General features: G+C 36.5%; 1 protein-coding gene across 11 annotated transcripts; it reads right to left on the bottom strand.

Annotated features, from left to right (window-relative positions):
- Positions 1-489: 489 nt before the first annotated feature.
- On the bottom strand, positions 490-17,001 carry LOC132273578 (F-box protein At5g62510-like). Of its 11 annotated transcripts, none has more exons than XR_009470156.1 (5): positions 16,438-16,906; positions 16,198-16,274; positions 15,304-15,856; positions 5,588-5,707; positions 490-744 (listed from the first exon to the last, which is right to left on the bottom strand). XR_009470156.1 is itself a non-coding variant. In XM_059774548.1 (3 exons), the coding sequence occupies exons 2-3, from the start codon at positions 15,744-15,746 to the stop codon at positions 5,611-5,613; spliced, it is 540 nt and encodes a 179-aa protein (XP_059630531.1). In that variant the 5' UTR covers positions 15,747-15,856; positions 16,017-16,092; the 3' UTR covers positions 5,427-5,610. The 11 variants fall into 11 exon arrangements, 1 of the variants encoding a protein (XP_059630531.1); XR_009470157.1 differs by lacking the exon at positions 490-744 and adding an exon at positions 4,864-5,206 and having other exon boundaries at positions 16,438-16,907; XR_009470155.1 differs by lacking the exon at positions 490-744 and adding an exon at positions 16,017-16,113 and having other exon boundaries at positions 5,427-5,707; positions 16,438-16,972.
- Positions 17,002-18,098: the final 1,097 nt, after the last annotated feature.

Below are 18,098 nucleotides of genomic sequence, written 5' to 3'. Positions count from 1 at the left end.
AATGGTTTTTCATGGAAACAATCATGCACGCAAACGTAATATACCTCTTAGGACACGCTACAATGACTCACGGCTTTAAAATACCACCGATGCAAAATATGACCGATCAAACCTCAAATTCATGAAAAATGCCCTTTAAATATAAAACATGCAACAACCGAACTTACATGCAATCAAAAGATCATTTGGCCATTGGCCACACGTTATGCATATTAAATGAGTCCTAGTAAGTGTGCTGGTGCACACTTTGCACCACCCGAAGTGAAAATGAACCACTAAAACGTCGGATTTTCCTAATACTGCCCTTAAAAGGAACATATGAATCCAAAATGCAAAAATGAGAACAAAGTGGTGTTTGGTCTTTGTCCATACCTCATATATGTTTAATGAATATCAAAGAGTAAATTACATACACAATGCACACTCCGGTGCAAAAACATGTTAAACCCCTTGATTTTTCATATTATTCTCATCTAAAGCAAAATTCCACATTTAAGTGTTTACATGTAATTCAAATGAAGTTTGGCCCCCGACCTCATATCATATATATGAAATAAATGTTGAAAAGTGTACTTAAGTACACGTTACAAGTTTCAAGGCAAAAATGACATTTTTAATCTAACTATGCATTACAACTTAAAAAGGCAAAACGATGCATGCTAACACTTGCATGCTCGTTAAAATACATCAAAATGAACAAGGTGACCTAGGGATGTTGTGCATCCCATACCAAGGTATCCGTACCTAAAAAATATCCCAACATCGAAGATGAGTAAACAAGTTATTCGTAGGAAGAAGTGCATGCGTATATTCCAAAGTTTCAAATACCATGCAAGTTCAATAAAGACCATTACAAGGGATCATTCCTCCTAACGTCTATGTTCCAAAGTAAACTAAGGGATCTTCTCAAGCTACGTAAGCAATTGAAATGAAAGACAACATACAAGTATGCATGCTCAAGTATACAAAATGATGTTGAAACGCAAGACACCACATATAAGCATACATTTACAAGTATACTAAGCACTATTTAATCAAGATATTCAATATGCAAGTATACTTACTCAAGTATACAACTAATATTGAAATACATGTAAGGTGAGAATACAAGGCACAAGTATACTAAGCTATCTCAAAACTAAATCCTCAATATACAAGCATGCACACCAAGTACACTAAACAACATTGAAACTAAATAATCAATATAAACAAGTATACGTTCATAAGTACACTAAACAATATTAAAATTAAATAATCAATATAAACAAGCATACGTTCATAAGTATACTAAACAATATTGATATACATGGCATACAAGTATACAAGTTCAAGTATACAAACTGGAGTTTAAATGAACGAAGCAAGTATATAAGTTCAAGTATACTTAATGAGATTTAAATACAAGGCAAGTACTAATTTACAAGCTACAAGTAATCCATGATTAACAACTTGGAAATTGAATGCAAAATCAAATAGTGGAAAGACTCGGACACGTGGTCTCTAGACCAAGCAAGTTATTCTGGGTAATTACGACCCACAAGGTACTGCCTAGTACGCACTTATGACTTAGGGAGACTCTTGTCCCTGTACTAGAGCCAAACCCTAGCCATCACATATATTATGTCCTTAAAAGCTGTCCAAAATCAACAAGTTCATAACTTTACGAATAAACAATACAAGTAACCACGTTCCATGCACAAGTAAAGTTGAATCCACACAAACTATGTCCTAGAATTCAAGTCTAAATGGCATATGACATGTCAAGTCTTCAATATGCAATTTATACATAAAACAATAATATTTTACAACAATTGAGCCAAATTACCATCCTAAGCTACAAGTACTAAATAATCTACAATTTAGTAACAAACTTTCAAGGTAATCAATTATGATATTCTAAATAAGCTATATACCTATACAAGATATATTTAAATAAGTAATGTAAGACAATGATATCATATATCATGCTAAGTCAAATTACCATTTTAAGAGGCTACAAGTACTAATTCTATAACAAGTTAGTAACATACTCACAAGGTAACTAAATGTGTTATTTTGCAAGAGATTATCATTCTAATATGAAAAGTCTCTAAAATCGAATAACCTAGGAAATTAAACAATTTACCTAAAACAAGATATACATACTTCCAAGGCTTTGAATCATCATACAAGCTATAAAATGCATATAAACTATAATTCCCTAAGCCACTAATTAACATGTTATCTTCTCACATTATATATATATATATATATATAAGCTAAGCATGCCTTTAAATCATAAAATAAACTATACAATATATATAAACTATAATTTGGCAAGCTAAACATATATATATATATAAGCTAAGCATGCCTTTAAATCCAACAGCAAAACTCAACAATATACCTACCTACTCAGGTAATTAGCACAGTCAAGTAATCTTTTTTCTGATTTACATAACATTTAAAGTTGCTTCAAATACTATGCAAGGACATAGAAGCTATATATCAGTGTCCAAAAGCAGGAGGAGATTTAAACAAGAGATTGTGGCATCATATTGAAGCGAACTTGTTTCTATCCTACTTAGAACAAAATGGAGTTACTTCAAATATGATACAAAACATAATTGTATGATCTATTATATATTTGGGTAAATTGTATGTCTTATTTACACACAATACAACACAACACAACATAACATAGCATAACGCTTTTTAAAAATAAAAAAATTAATGTAAGAAATTTTTATTTTTATTTTTTGGTATTCAACACTCAAAATAACTCTTAGACAATTTGTGTCTAAAAGTATTTGGGGCATCGGGTTGGGTGTGGGTTTACTTACCCATTTAATACCCAACCCATTTATGACCCACTATAAATGGGCTGATAAAGGGTTATTGACTCATTATTGACTTGCCCATTCATGATCAGCTCAAAACCCACCCAAACACACCCAATTTCCACCGCTATTTAGGCTTAGGCTATTGTGGTGGAGAGTAGAAACGTTGTCTAGTTTTAGATGAACTGATTCATGGTTGGACGGTTGGATATAGAGTAGCTTAAGCTTTTGAAACGAATTACAAGCATCGGTTGGTGACAAATGGTGTCAGAGCGAGCTCAATTCTTAATCTAGTATCAGTCAAGTGCCTACGAAGGTATCCCTGTTGTTATCGGGTCCCCCTCTGTTAGGGTAGACGAATAGGCAAGGTGAACTAGGGCTGCAACTTGGGCGGGCTAACCCAGCCCAGCCCAAACCGAACCCAAAAATTTTGAAATTTGGATATACAATTTACAAATCGGGTTATGTTCGGGTTGGGTTTTGTCAAAACCCAGACATATTCGGGTTGGTCTCGGGCTCAACCCGAACCCAACCCGAAACCCAAATTTAAAAAAAATATTTCTCCTTTCTCTCTCTGCCGCCTTCCTTGCCACCGCCACCGCCGTCCCTCAGATCCACCGCCTCTTTCTCTATCTTCTTTCTCCTCTCTCTTCTTCCTCTTTCTCTCTCGGTCTCTCTTCTTTCTCTTTCTACATTTTCAAAGAACTTCTGGTCATCATCAATATTTCTCTTTCTCTTTTGGGTTGGGTTTTGATTTTTTGAACAATCTGAAATGATCTGAAATATATGGGTTTTGAACTTTTGATTCTTGCAGACAGATCTGAAAAATATATGGGTTTTGAACTTCTGATTCTTGTAGATTTTGTAGTTTGTAGTTGCAGAGAGAGAGAGAGTTGAGAATGAGACCTGGAGGTGGAGGCGACTGGGGAGGCCGAAATATGAAAAAGGGAATTACCATTTTCTGCTACCTCTTGGGTAATCTACAATCTTCTTCTGCACAAAATGTCTTCCAAATAGAGCTTTTTTGTTTTAATTTCTCAGAAAATCTAATCCCCCCAAAATAGAGATTCTACTCTTCACCTTTCGTACTCAACACTACCATGTATATATATACATATTTTTAGAACTTCAAAATGTTGCTTCCAAAATTATCAACCCGTCACTATAACAGACACTACCATTTATAAATATATATATATTTTGGGGGTTGATGGCAAGCTGAAAGATATGGGCTTCGATTTTTTGAACAATTTGAAATGATATGCCGATATGGGTTTTCATATAGGTAATAGGTTTTGAACTTTTGATTATTGCAACAGATAGATAAACTGAAATATATAGGTTTTGAAATTCTGATTCTTGTAAATTTAGTACTTTGCAATTGCAGAGAGAGAAAGAGAGAGAGAAGGCAAGTTCAGAGTTGAGAACGAGATGAGAGAGGGGGAGGCTGAAACGATTTTCCCTAAATATATATATATATATATATATATATATAATAATATACATATACATCTATATATAATATATATAAATTTCCAAAAATAAAAAATTATATAAATAAAAATAAATAAATAAAAAATAAATAAAATAAATAAATAAACTCAACCCGTCAACCTGACCCAACCTATCCGAAAAAATTCGATTCGGGTTACGACCACAACCCATGTTGGGTACAATTCGGGTTAACCCAACCCAACCTAACTCGATTCGGGTTGAGGTTGGGTTGGGCCAGCCCAACTTGCAGCCCTAAGGTGAACCAACCTCAACAAGATCATTGAAGGTTTAGGTGGGTGATAAAGTCATAAGTTGTTATCCCATATCAGATCCGAATGGAGATGGTTAAGCATATAAGGGCGGATGTTAGCACCAACTATAATTTAAGCTTCTAGGCCAGATTACAAGCACACAACCCATGGCATAAGGTACCATTTGTTTTTATTTAAAAAAATTTGTATTTGGATGGTGCATGGAAATAAAAAATTTCTACCTTGTCTATAGTATTTGGATATATCAAATTTTTTTTTTTTTTTTTTTTTTTTTTAAAAAGAAAAAAAAAATCCGGAAATGAAGCAATTGCCAATAATAATAGTACACATTTCCAATTCATAATAGGCTAGGCAAAAACACATTGATATCAAATAAAAGCACATTTCCAATTCACATTTCCAATTTGAAAAAGAGTTTAATTTCACATCAAGTAGAGTGTACTTAATGTTAGATTGCTTTAATGTAGAGACTAACTATGACTTAAGAAAAACAAAAGTGGAAATAGACATGTTCAATTACTTTTTGTGAATGTTAGTTCTCGTTTTCATTTCATAATAGGGATAGGCAAAATCAGTTGGACATTACTTTCAAGCTGTGGAGGAAAAACGTGTAGGGTCCTGCTGCAATCACAATAGACTTTATTAGTTACCTCAAATGACACCGTCAATTACTCAATTAGCCTGTTTTCATGTTATGCATAATAAAATGAACTCCTCCTACTTTCAGAGTAATAACACAACGATGATTAATCCAATACCACATGGCACTGTTAATTTTTCAAATGAACTGTTATAAAATCAATTTTAGGATATCTTAATAATGTCACGATTTAGAGGCAAGAAACCAAAAATCATACTGGATATCAGTAAACAGACAGTCCAAGAATGTCTAATGCCAACAACATTAGTTTCATACCACTAGTATCTGGGGTAGAATATGGTAAGTCATCCAAACAAGGACTATCATCTCTACCAAATCCATTATGTTACAATAATAATTACCTTAGATTTCCCTGCTGGCTTCTTCATTCACTGTCCGCTTCTTCATCCTGAAAGTATCCAAAGGCATAATCTCTTGCTGCTCTACCAGAGGGAAAGAACCTCTTTCGTTCTCTCAATTCTCTGTTACGATGGAAAGAGAGCAGCATTAAGTGTTTTTGAACTGATGTGTTTGGCAACACTCAACAGTATACCTGCTCAGGTGTAATTATCACAGTCAAGTAATCTTTTTTCTACATTACACACAACATTTAAAGCTGCTTCAAATACTACTATGCAAATATTTGTGCGATGATCTTAAAAATCCATCAACCAAAACATACCCGAAAAAAAAGAATGATGGGACTCATTGCAATATTAAGATCTGAAGAAATAAATTGAAGCATCTCCAAAGGTCTCAACTGAAATTAAGAACCAAGAATGTTTAATAAATGTAAATGCAGTTAATTGCGCACACAATTATTCATTGATGAAGATGTTTTCCTTAGTCTTGTAGAACATATCCAATCCCCAATGTCGGTTTTGTGCTGCCTATGAGAAGTAACACTTGCACCTTTGAGCGATAGTCACTGCTTCCTTTGCTGTCTACCCCTTCTCATAGTTCAGCAGCATCAAAGGTAGGTCTCAGTAGGCAGTCTCTTCCACTACTTAAAATCTAAACTGAAACTGTCTAATGAGGACAGAGAAGCTATCAGTGTCCACAACCAGGAGGAGATTTAAACAAGGAATTGTGGCAACACCCAATAGACTATGCTGATTTATCTCAGGTAGCTTCCATATTGAAGCAAACTTGTTTCTATCCTACTTGCAACAAAATGGAGTTACTTCAAATATGATACAAAACATAGTTGTACAATCTTTTTCTTTTCGTTTTTTTGGGTAAATTGTATGATCTTATTTACACACAACATAACATAACTAAAGCTTGTCATGATCATTTATCTCAGCAACATAAGGAACATTGTAGAATTTGATATTCAAAAACATAAAGAAAGGAATTCAAAAACTGAAAAACAGGTCCAAGCATTTGTAATAGCAAAAGCAGTTGCTTGTGCATGATTTCCATTTCAGGCCTAATGTCATTCCTAAGCAAGTTCAAAGTTCAAAACTAAAAATGGGTCCTAGGTGTCAACCAGGGCGTGTCATCCACATGATGATTTTCATCTCTTCCAAAATTAAGTATTTCTCCGAAACCCTCAGGCAGAACAGATCGAATGCTCACCGTGGGTTTCCTCAATGGCGGAAGGAGTGGTGCCTCACCTCTGAGAATCTTGGCTGCTTCGCTCACCGTTGGCCTCTTCTCATAGTTCGGATGCACACAAACAAGTCCCAACATGAGCAACTTCTCCATCTCCATTTTATTAAACATCCCCTTCAATTTAGGATCAGCAGCCTCAATTAGTTTCCCCTTTTCCCACAAGTCCCACACCCAATCAGCAACCGGAGTTCCATAATTATCCACAGGCTTCCTCCCTGACGCCACCTCCAGCACCACCACACCAAAGCTGTACACATCTGTTTTCACTGTGGGAACACCCATATAGACATACTCAGGAACAAGATATCCCATTGTTCCAGCTGGTAAAGTAGCATCTCTAGTACTTAAAGAACTATGTTCATAAACTTCTGTTAAACCAAAATCTCCAAGTTTAGCATTGAACTCAGCATCAAGAATTATATTGCAAGTCTTCACATCTCTATGAATTACCCGCCTCTCACATTCCTCATGCAGAATATAAGAGCAGAAGCAACCCCAAGAACTATATTTATTCTCTTCTCCCATGTGAGGCTACCTCTTGCTTTAGTGTTCTTGATATATCTAATATAGTGATGATGATCCCAACCTATGCTTGTCTTGATAAAACTAATATAGTGTTTCTACAGATTTTCAGCAATCATTTTGAAATACTCCAATCTGAAAATTGGAGATATGAGCTATGTAATTTCCAGTAATTTGCACCTGCTATTCTTTGATCTGGCTTCTTAAAAAATTCACGATGCACATATATCAACATTCCTGAGTGATTGAAGTTTGATTAGATGCTCAATATATATATGATGCACCTCCTCCTCAAACATATACCTGATGGCATAGCATATTCTTAATCACAGTAGAAAACCAATTCAAGGTTGGTGGAACATTTAGGTTTAGAGTCTATTATCCAAGTATGAGTTCGAAGAGGACACTCATATGCTGGGTGAGATCAAATTATATTTAGGTGGTCAAACTCTGAGACTATAGTATTTGAACCTTCCTATTTACCTCCTTTAAGATTTTAATTCATATAGTTATTTCTTCTCTCTCTGGGTGCAAAAATGAATTTTATCACAGACATGAATTGTAATTGCCTCTCAAACATCCCCAAATCACCTAAACAATGTAGTAGGGATGAATTTTGTCACAGACATGAATTTTCTCATTGAACATTTAGGTTTGGAGTCTATTATCCAAGTATGAGTTCGAAGAGGACACTCATATGCTGGGTGAGATCAAATTATATTTAGGTGGTCAAACTCTGAGACTATAGTATTTGAACCTTCCTATTTACCTCCTTTAAGATTTTAATTTATATAGTTATGTCTTCTCTCTCTGGGTGCAAAAATGAATTTTATCACAGACATGAATTGTAATTGCCTCTCAAACATCCCCAAATCACCTAAACAATGTAGTAGGGATGAATTTTGTCACAGACATGAATTTTCTCATTGGTTTTGCACCAGACGGCTAATATATATTGAAGTGATTTGAAAGTGTGATGACCGTGTCATCTTTTTCCCTTTTCTAGTACATTTTTATTTATTTATTTTATTTATTTACTTATTTATTTATTTATTTATTTACTTATTTATTTGTTTCCTTCTTGTGGCTTTGGGGTTTTGAGAACCCAAGGTGGGGTTTTAGAGTCCGGAATTGACTCCTAACACTTCATGCATTCATGTTTGTGCATTTTACCTTCTTAGCATGACTCACGTGTATAGCATTACTTGCTTGTCCATTTTCATTTTCATAAGGGTATATGTGCTAGGTTTCTTTGGAGACATTTTCATTTTAGGGGGTCTTTATGCTTATTATCTTTTGGAAATATTTCGTTTAGGGACCTTTGTGTAATTATTTTTTGGAGATATTTAGTAGAGAGACTTTTGTGCAATTAGAGAAAAGTTGGGACAAGTGTCTCTTTTTCATTGGACCATGTGTTAGCACTTAATTGGTGACATGTGTAGCGCTTGGATGATGCCAAGTGTAAGGTTGATAAGGTGTTTTGTGTGAAGGCTTAGAATTGTAACAAGTGGAGGGCTAGGATGAGTATGTGTGTGAGAGAGGTAGTGTAAGACAACTTAGTGTATAGATATATTTCATATGCCTTACACCTTTGATACTTGTAACTTCATCTTCTTCACCCTTTCTCTCTCTAAGCCACCATTGTTGCATACCTTAGAGCTTAGGTTCTTCCCTCTTCCTCTCACCTTTTGCTCACACCATAAAAGGAAGAAGGCTTGCTTGCATCTTGGGCTACAAGGATCTATTCTTGGATTTCCCATTGCACATCTTTTGCTTGGATTCTAGAGAGGCTTTCTCTAGTGAGGTAGGGGGTGTAGTATGGTTGTAACCTAGGAGTTTCCTTGAGTTTTATTGTTTATCATGGACTACATGTGTGTTGTGTGAGTTGTAGGTAGATTCTTTGCGATGTGTTCCATGACTTAGGTACATATATATGTATATCGTTCAAATGCTTGGTTTCATGTCTTGAAAACTTTATGCTTAACTAGAAAGATGACAGTTAATGTTGGTTTCCTTGAGATACAGAGCATCTCCAATGCCCTCTCAAATGGCCTCTCAAACTCAAAATATAGCAAATGGATGAAAATAAGACACTCCAATGGCCTCTCAAAAGACCTCTCATATTTTGAGATTGTTAAAAGTTTGCCAAATATAGCAACTCTTAAATGGCCTCTCAAACTCAAAATATAGCAAGTGGATGAAAATAAGGTACTCCAATGGGCTCTCAAAAGACCTCTCATATTTTGAAATTGTCAAAAGTTGGCCAAATATAGCAGCTCTCAAATGGCCTCTCAAACTCAAAATATAGCAAGTGGATGAAAATAAGGCACTCCAATGGGCTCTCAAAAGATCTCTCATATTTTGAAATTGTCAAAAGTTGCTAAAATGAAAATAAGGCACTCCAATGGGCTCTCAAAATATGGAATGGTTGTTGTGTCAAAAAATAGCATTTTGGATGAAATGCATCATTGGAGCAGAATTGCAAAAATATAGCATTTTGACACTGTAACTCCTCTCAAAATATAGATTTGGCATGGAAATATAGCATTTTGCATTGGAGATGCTTATTATTAAATTGTTATAGTTTTTGCCATTTTAACTAGCTAGGAATTAGCATAATCCTTGTGTGGCTATGTAACAAAGGTGTTAAGAGACTTTAAAGTGCTAGCATGATATAATTCTATTACTTGATTTTATCCTTAGCATATGCATTGTATGGTAACTTGATATCATGCCATGTTTAGATTGAAGACTTAGGACATGTAATGCTTGGTCCTAACATCTTATGTGTGCATGGTAATTGAGACTTGTGCATTGACTATGTGGCTATATTGTAAGAATGGTTGTTGATTTTGGGAGACTTTGGGACATTGTTACATTGGCATGGCTAGAGTTCGGCTCTAGTGTGGGAGATATGAGGTCTCCCCAATTATAGTTCACTGCGGGTTAGTAGCCCGAAATAGCTAATTTGTCTTGGTTGTGATATTCATAGCCAGATGGTTGAGAGTCCAAAGTATCCTTAATATGTGATTTTGCATTTCATTTCCAAGTTAATAATATTAGGTGCTTATAACTTGGAGTTTTGACGTTGGATGTTCCAACCGTAATAATTGTACTCTTGTTATGTGGATTTCATTTACAATGCCTTAATACTAGCTCTAGGATGATCCCTTAGCTTTACTCTCGAACTAGACATATAGGAGGCATGTCCCACATATATGCATTTCATGTTATTGTGAGGCCAATAAAACCTTGGGTTATCCTCATAATGCACATTCCTACAGAGTAATTCAAATTACTCACCCTCATTGACTTAATGTCTTTCAGGCAAGGAAGTACTTTTCTTGGATGCACATCATCCTTAGCTCGGATTTGCTCTATATTTTTGGGTATCTTTCGTTTCATATTCACATCTTTTGTTGCTCTATATATTTGGATATCTTTTGAAGAAGAATAGAGTTCTCGCTGATATCGCTGAGGATGTAGAGTCTTTGCGCTCTAAGAGAGCCTCTTGTCAGGCGATTTTTGCTGAGATCGCTACCATGGAGGAGATTTTGTGGCGTCAGAAATCTCAGGCTTTGTGGCTTAAAGAGGGGGATCGCAATACAAAATTCTTCCACAAGCTTGCTAATGCTCATAGAAGGTGTAATCATATTGGGCGTATTTGTGTGAATAGGTCGGAGTTGTGGAGAGAGGATGCGGTGCGCCAGGGGATTGCTTCTTTTTACCAACAGCTTTACACTGAGACGTTGGGGTGGAGACCTAAGCTTAATGGTCTCCACTTTAATACCATTTCTGAGCTGGATAGAGATAGGCTTGAGGTTCCATTTTCTGAAGAGGAAGTGCTGAAAGCGTTATCGAGTTGCAATGGTGATAAAGCTCCAAGGCCATATGGGTTTACTATACGGTTTCTTATGGAGAGTTGGGAGGTGTTGCGCAGTGAGGTGATGGGCACCTTCCAGGAATTTCATTCTCATGGCATATTCAAGAAGTCATTAAACATATCTTTTATTGCCCTCATTCCTAAAAAGGGTGGTGCCTCTAATATTAAGGACTTTCGGCCAATTAGCTTAGTGGGATGCATGTACAAGCTTATTGCCAAGGTTCTTGTTCTTAGGATGAGTAATGTATTGGATGGTATTATTTCAAAGTCCCAGGATGCTTTTGTTGGAGGATGGCAGATCTTGGATTTTGTTCTTATAGCAGGAGAATGTATAGACTCCAGGTTGAAGAGGGACCAATGATCACGTCAATTGGAAGTTCCTCCTTTACTTGCTTCAAAAGATGGGGTTCGGAGATAGGTGGAGTAAATGGATCGAAACATGTATTTCGTCCGTCATGTTCTCTATTCTTGTTAACGGATCTCCTGCTGGTTTCTTTGCAAGCTCTAGAGGTTTGAGATAAGGAGACCCCTTGTCATCTTTTATATTCCTTATAGTCATGGAGGGTTTAAGCAAACTAATGTGGAGAGCGGAAGATTTGGGTTATATCAACGGGTTCAAAGTCAGCAGAGATGTAGCTCATCAGATTTCCCATTTGCTGTTTGTGGATGATACCTTGGTTTTTTGTGATGCCGATGTCTCCCAACTTAGATATTTGAAGTGCATTCTTATTTGTTTCCAGGCGGTGTCTGGGCTAAAGATCAATGTTAGAAAGAGTGTACTTATCCTGAGAGGGGATGTTCCAGATATTTCCTCCTTAGCTGCAGTTCTTGGATGTGGGGTGGGTGCCTTTCCTCTTCCTTATTTGGGATTGCCTTTAGGGGTTTCCTCTAGGAGGGTGGGGAGCTAGGATCCAATGATCAATAGGTATGAGAAGATGTTAGCAGGATGGAAGAAACAATATCTGTCGAAGGGGGGAAAGGTCACTCTTATTAAGATAACTCTCTCGTCCCTTCCTAGTTATTTTTTATCTTTGTTTCAAATCCCATGCTCTGTCGCTGAAAGGATTGAAAAAAATCAAAGGGACTTTCTATGGGGTGAAAGGGGGGAAGAGTTCAAGTATCATCTTGTTAATTGGGAACAAGTTTGCAAACCCTTAAAGTTAGGCGGTTTAGGCATCCGAAAGTGGGTTCCTTTTTTAACAGAGCTTTATTGGGAAAGTGGTTATGGAGATTCGATAGGGAACGACATCGTCAGTGGAGAAGGATTGTCTTGTGTCGTTTTGGGGAGGAGAGTGGTGGCTGGTCCTCCCATCCAGTCTCTGCTGCGGGAGGCGTCAGGGTGTGGAAATTTATTCGGAGTCTTTTCCTCACACATCAGATTCAAGGTTCGTGATGGTAGGCGTGTCCACTTTTGGGAGGATTTATGGTGTGGAGATCAGTTGTTGTCTTATTCTTTTCCTAGACTTTATAGTATTACCGAATATAGGCACGCCTACGTAGCTGACTGTTATCGGCTTGATAGCAATGGGGTTACGTGAAATGTGCGTTTTAGGCGTTCTTTTCAGGATTGGGAGATGGACGAGGTATGTGTCTTTTTGAATTTGTTGTATCAGAAGAAGGATGTTGGCAGAAGTAGTGATGACATTTTGTGGGTCCCTTCCACTCATAGTAGATTTGGTGTTCAATCCATGTTCTTTTGTTTATCCAATTTCGATGGTCATGATTTCCCATGGAAGACTATATGGCGTTCTAAGGCTCCACTTAGAATTGCATTCTTTGTTTAGACTGCCGTATGGAGCAAGATTTTGACGTTGGACAATTTGAGAAAGAGAGGTAACACTATTGTTAATTGGTGCTGTCTATGTAAAACAGACGGTGAGTCTGTGAATCACATTCTTATGCACTGTCTTGTGGCGTATGATTGTTGAAACCTCATCTTCAGCATTTTTAGCTTCATTGGGTAATACCTCAGTCCTCCATAGGACTGATTAACGCGTGGAGAAGACGCCCAGTGAAAAGTCACGCTCGTGACTATTGGAGGATAGTTCCACACTGTGTTTGGTGGTGCATATGGAGAGAGAGGAATAACAAAAATTTCGAAGGAAAGGAAGCGTCTTGGGCGACCTTGAAAATTCATATTCTTCATTCTATTTTCTATTATGTGAAAAGAAGCGCTTGCTCCTCGACTAATGACTTAGTTGATCTTTTGAACTCTATTGGTCCTTGGGTCCAATTTTTGTTTTTTGTATTAGGGACGCATTCCCCTTTTCAATGATCTTCTAATCGAATTTTACTTATCAAAATATATATATATATATAGCATACAACATGCTAACATTTGCATGTGATATATATATATATATATATTCACATGCAAATGTTAGCACGTTGTATGCACCATTTTGGGTTGTAATTGTGTAATATACTTAAAACCTTTACCCAACTTCCTTTTGACTGGAGGAAATGGATTTGGAACTTACTCTAAGTGAGTTCCTTAGTCATTTCCACCCAAGTACTCTCTTTTGCGTTAACTTGAAATGTATGTAATGAGGCCAAGGGCTGTTTCTTTTAATGTATGTAAATTACAAAACTTTGTATCAAAATGTTTAATTCGGCATTCATGCACTTGGGATTTCCTTTTCGTTCATTTTTCCCTTTCGTAAGATCGGTTTACATAGTACTTCATGCCCCACAGACGTCAAAAGGTATCAGATTCACAAACCAGAGGTCACAGGCCGTAACAGTCCATTTTTCCTCAAACTGGTCGACGTCTAGCATTTTCATGTCGACCGGTATCTCCTCAATATGGTTTTCGCAGGCTGGAAATCAAACCAGTTGAAGTGAAAAGCTACACGTCAACCGGTTTGGCCAAACCGTCGACGTGTAGCTTTTCACGTCGACCGGTTCCTGCTCTTCCTTGCCACTTTCTTCTTCCCTTGTGGCCTGACCAAGCACTGTGATGATGTTGTGATGTTTCATAACCATGGAACGGTGTATTTATTACCCCTTTTGACATAGGAAGTGACCATTTTACCCTCGTCTTGTTTTTGTTTCGTTTTAACCTCTTTTCTTTCCCTGCTTCTGCGTTTCGGACTCGATATCGGGTCGGGTTGTGATCTTTTATCTAATGTACCAGTCTTAGAATTAGGGGCGTCACAGAGAGTACTAAAAAAAAAAAAAGAAAGTAAGTTCAATATCAGCTGATAGTTTTTGCTATTTTAGGTGAGTCCTGAGCCACCAAGTAATGATACATGTACAACTAAATACAGACTATACAGAACAGATACAAATGTATACATATGTGTGTATAGATATAAGGAGGCATTGCTTCAAACAAATGGTGTGCAATTGAAATTATAACAAATGACTCAAAAACAATCCTTTTTCTGTTTCCTCAGCAACCAAACATGATTTAGAAACTATATATACACATACACATACACGTACTGATTGATGACTAACACAAAAATTAAAAATAAATAAGCATAATCAGTTTTTATAACGAATAAAAGAAATAAAATTCTCTACTGATCTGTAAGTTTTAACTCCAATCAAACAAATAAAATTCTCTACTGATCTGTAAGTTTGACTCCAATCAAACAAAAGTGACAAAAAATTGATATGATCAGTGATTGAAGGTTTAATCTCAACCAATTGGCAACCCCATATAGACAATATTTCAAGATGAGGCTTTGCACCTTCCTCCACTCTTACCCATCTCAATCCCATTTACAAAAATCCAAGGTATAACCTCTTAAAACTTTTGCAATCCTCCAGCCTTGAAACACAATTCCTCTCCTTAAGCACAATTAATTCCTTTGATTAACGTCTAGCACCATAACCACAGCCCCTTAAGATTAAACTTGATCTATCAATTATGATAGTTGACAAACTAATTCTTGATAAACAAGAATAGGAATTGTAATGATAATATTATATTGAACTAGACTTAAGAGTACATTTTTTCTAATTAAACATTGGTGATATGGTGGCAAATACTAAACAAATCAAATTGGAGAGAAAAGATGGATATATATATATATTCAAGCAACTTACCGAATTGGATAGGATGGGCATTCCCCGTAATATAAACATGGTCTTTGCATGGGAACTCGACAATTGCGACAATAACACCGCATGGGAAGTCGACAATAGCGACAACACATTGAGCTGTTGGAACTGGTTAGTAAGTTCTTCCATTCTCTGCAAATGTGCCTTGTTCTTCTACAGGGACAATAGTGCAAGCACTTGTAGAGGAAGTTCGAACTGGTTAGTAAGTTGTTCCATTCTCTGCAAACACACCTGAATCGAGCTAGAGACTTATTGGGTAGTAGCAAGAGAATTTCATAGATGATGTCGTTGGGGAGGATGGGCAGTGGTGGTGGTTGCTTCTGTTTCTTCCCCTCCCCAATCGTCAAGTTTCTCAGCAGAGAAAGCAATTTTCTCACCTTCCAAGCGAAACCCACCTTGGAAATTCGATTGTTTGCAGTGTTCTTCATGGAATACCGGTTGGTTTCAAGGAAAAGGAACAAGGAAAATATTAGTCTTTGATTGGGGGAAAGAAGACCGAGTTTTTGTCCGATGTGACTACTTTTTCAGGGAAGAGAAGCTGAAGAAGGCAATGAGAGAGGAAGAGAAGATTAGTCGCCGGGTTTTGGAGGATAATTCTTGTTGCAAGCTGATAAACGTAATTAAACAGAATCCGAAAAATAAACATAAAAATGAAAAACAGAAAAGAAAAAGGCTATATGAGTTGATTCTAAAATCACCTTCAGAAGTATTGAACATGTAAGGGATGTTATATGACTATTCTTGAAATCTTCTCTAGTTCTATCAATTCAATCACTTCCCAAAATCAGAAAAACCCTAAATTCAAAAACCCAAAAACGATTTTTTTTTTTTATAAAAATAAAAAATACATGAATTGTAAGAAAGACCAATATTTCTCACCTGACATCAAGATAACCGGCCGTGTCCGGAATGGAGAACTTTAGCTTTGTATGCATCAATAGTGACAACTTGTGCTTCTGAGTTATAAGACAGAAATAGAAGAAGAATAACAACAAACCCATGAGAAATCACAAAAGCACCCGCCACCCAAATCCCAAAAGTGTTGTATATAAACTCTATTTGTATAAATGTAAACAAATGAATTTCCAAAAATTATATCACAATAGAGTTTATACTTACAAGGAAGGAGAGAGAAAGTACAGTCTACAGACGCAGGACTTTTCAGAGGACACAAATTTATAGATAAACACCCCTGATTCCAAAGATCGCTAAATCAAATTGAAATCCGGAAACCTACCTTGCAATTCCTCTAAATTATTGAGATAAATATGATTACTTCCGTGGTGTCCTTTCCAACCTATAAAGACGTCCGGACTTCAATGATTTCTCTAAATCAATTTGAAATACCAAATGCTGCTTAATTTGCCATTCGTGTGAATTATTGTTGACTGTTAAAGAGTATAAAATATGGAGAAGGGTATGTGGAGAGGGTCGGGAGAGAAGAAGAGAAAGTGATCAGAGAATATAAATACAATAATACCCTGGTGGTAATATAGCTAAAGAAAATAACAATTAATTATAAAATAAAATAATTCTACTACTGAGGTCTGACTGTACAAGTCAAACATGAGCTAACGACTTCGTGACAATATCACCCAGTTGAGCATCCGAGCAATCATAAGGAGTGATAATTTCTTCATCAGCAAATCCCCTGTAAAATGACAATTAACCTCTGAATGTAACACAGGATTGCTAGCAATAAAGATACCAAGATGCATCTGTATGGGAGTAGGAACATTCAGGGACGGATTCACATATAGGGGTGTGGGGGCAATTGCCCCCACTCATTTTTTTTTTTTTTTTTAGTATTTTACCCTTATAATTTAGTTATTTTTAGTAATATACCCATAAAATATTACATTTGCCCCCACTAAAATTACTAAAAAATTGCACTATTGCCCCCTCAAAATTTATTTTTGCCCCCACTTGCTTTAGATCCTGACTCCGTCCCTAGGAACATTAACACCAAGACCTTGAAGGAGATAACGAACCTATAACATCTAGAGACAGCAAGAGCCATAGCACGGTACTCTTTTCAGCACTAGAACAGCAACAACATTTTGTTTTTTACTTCACCAATTAATTAAATTCCCACCAACAAATGTACAATAGCTAGAAGTGGATTATCGATCACAACTTTTACCAGCCCAGTCAACATCACTAAAACCGATGATAGATAGGGAAGATTATACAAGCCTTCCTAAGTAATCTCTTCAGATAATGTAAAATATGACAAACAACGTCAAAATGGGGTTGACGAGGAGAATGCATGTACTCACCACTCCAATTGCATAAGTAATGTCAGGCCGTGTAACATGCAGTAAAAAAAATCAACTTGCCAACCAACCATCAGTATCTACCAACATCAGCAAACAGTTCCTCCTGCTCACTATTAAGCTTATTAGTGGCATCTAAAGGAGTATCAATTGGCCGAGCACCTAAACAACCAATCTTAGACAAAAGATCAAGCATGTATTTCCTTTAAGATAGAGATAGAGATATACCTTGACGAGAACGAGCAACCTCAATCACAAGAAAATAACAAAGAAGGGTCTTTAGTATGGAAGTGTTTGCCCAAATGTCTTTTCAAAAGAGCAATACCTGCGAAGTCACTTCCAGAGGTAATAATATAATCCATATACACAATCAAAACAATAGTACCCATAGAAGAGTGACGAACAAAAACTGAATGATTAGAAGTAGAACGTCGAAAACCATATGCAAGTACAACTGCACTAAAGCGATCAAACCAGGCACGAGGGGACTACTTGAGACTATAG

This window comes from Cornus florida, unplaced genomic scaffold (assembly GCF_030987335.1).
Source record: "Cornus florida cultivar Cherokee Brave unplaced genomic scaffold, ASM3098733v1 CherokeeBrave_3.0.0_Hap2_Chr09, whole genome shotgun sequence".
Lineage (NCBI taxonomy): Eukaryota > Viridiplantae > Streptophyta > Magnoliopsida > Cornales > Cornaceae > Cornus > Cornus florida.
The sequence above is the reverse complement of the archived record's forward strand: the minus strand, read 5'-3'. Positions and strand labels throughout refer to the sequence as shown.

Coding starts and splice junctions, on each gene's coding strand:
- LOC132273578 (XM_059774548.1), bottom strand. CDS start 15,746: ATGAAGAACACTGCAAACAATCGAATTTCCAAGGTGGGTTTCGCTTGG. Junction 5,708..15,303: donor TGCCCATCCTATCCAATTCG/GTAAGTTGCTTG, acceptor CCATCGTAACAG/AGAATTGAGAGAACGAAAGA.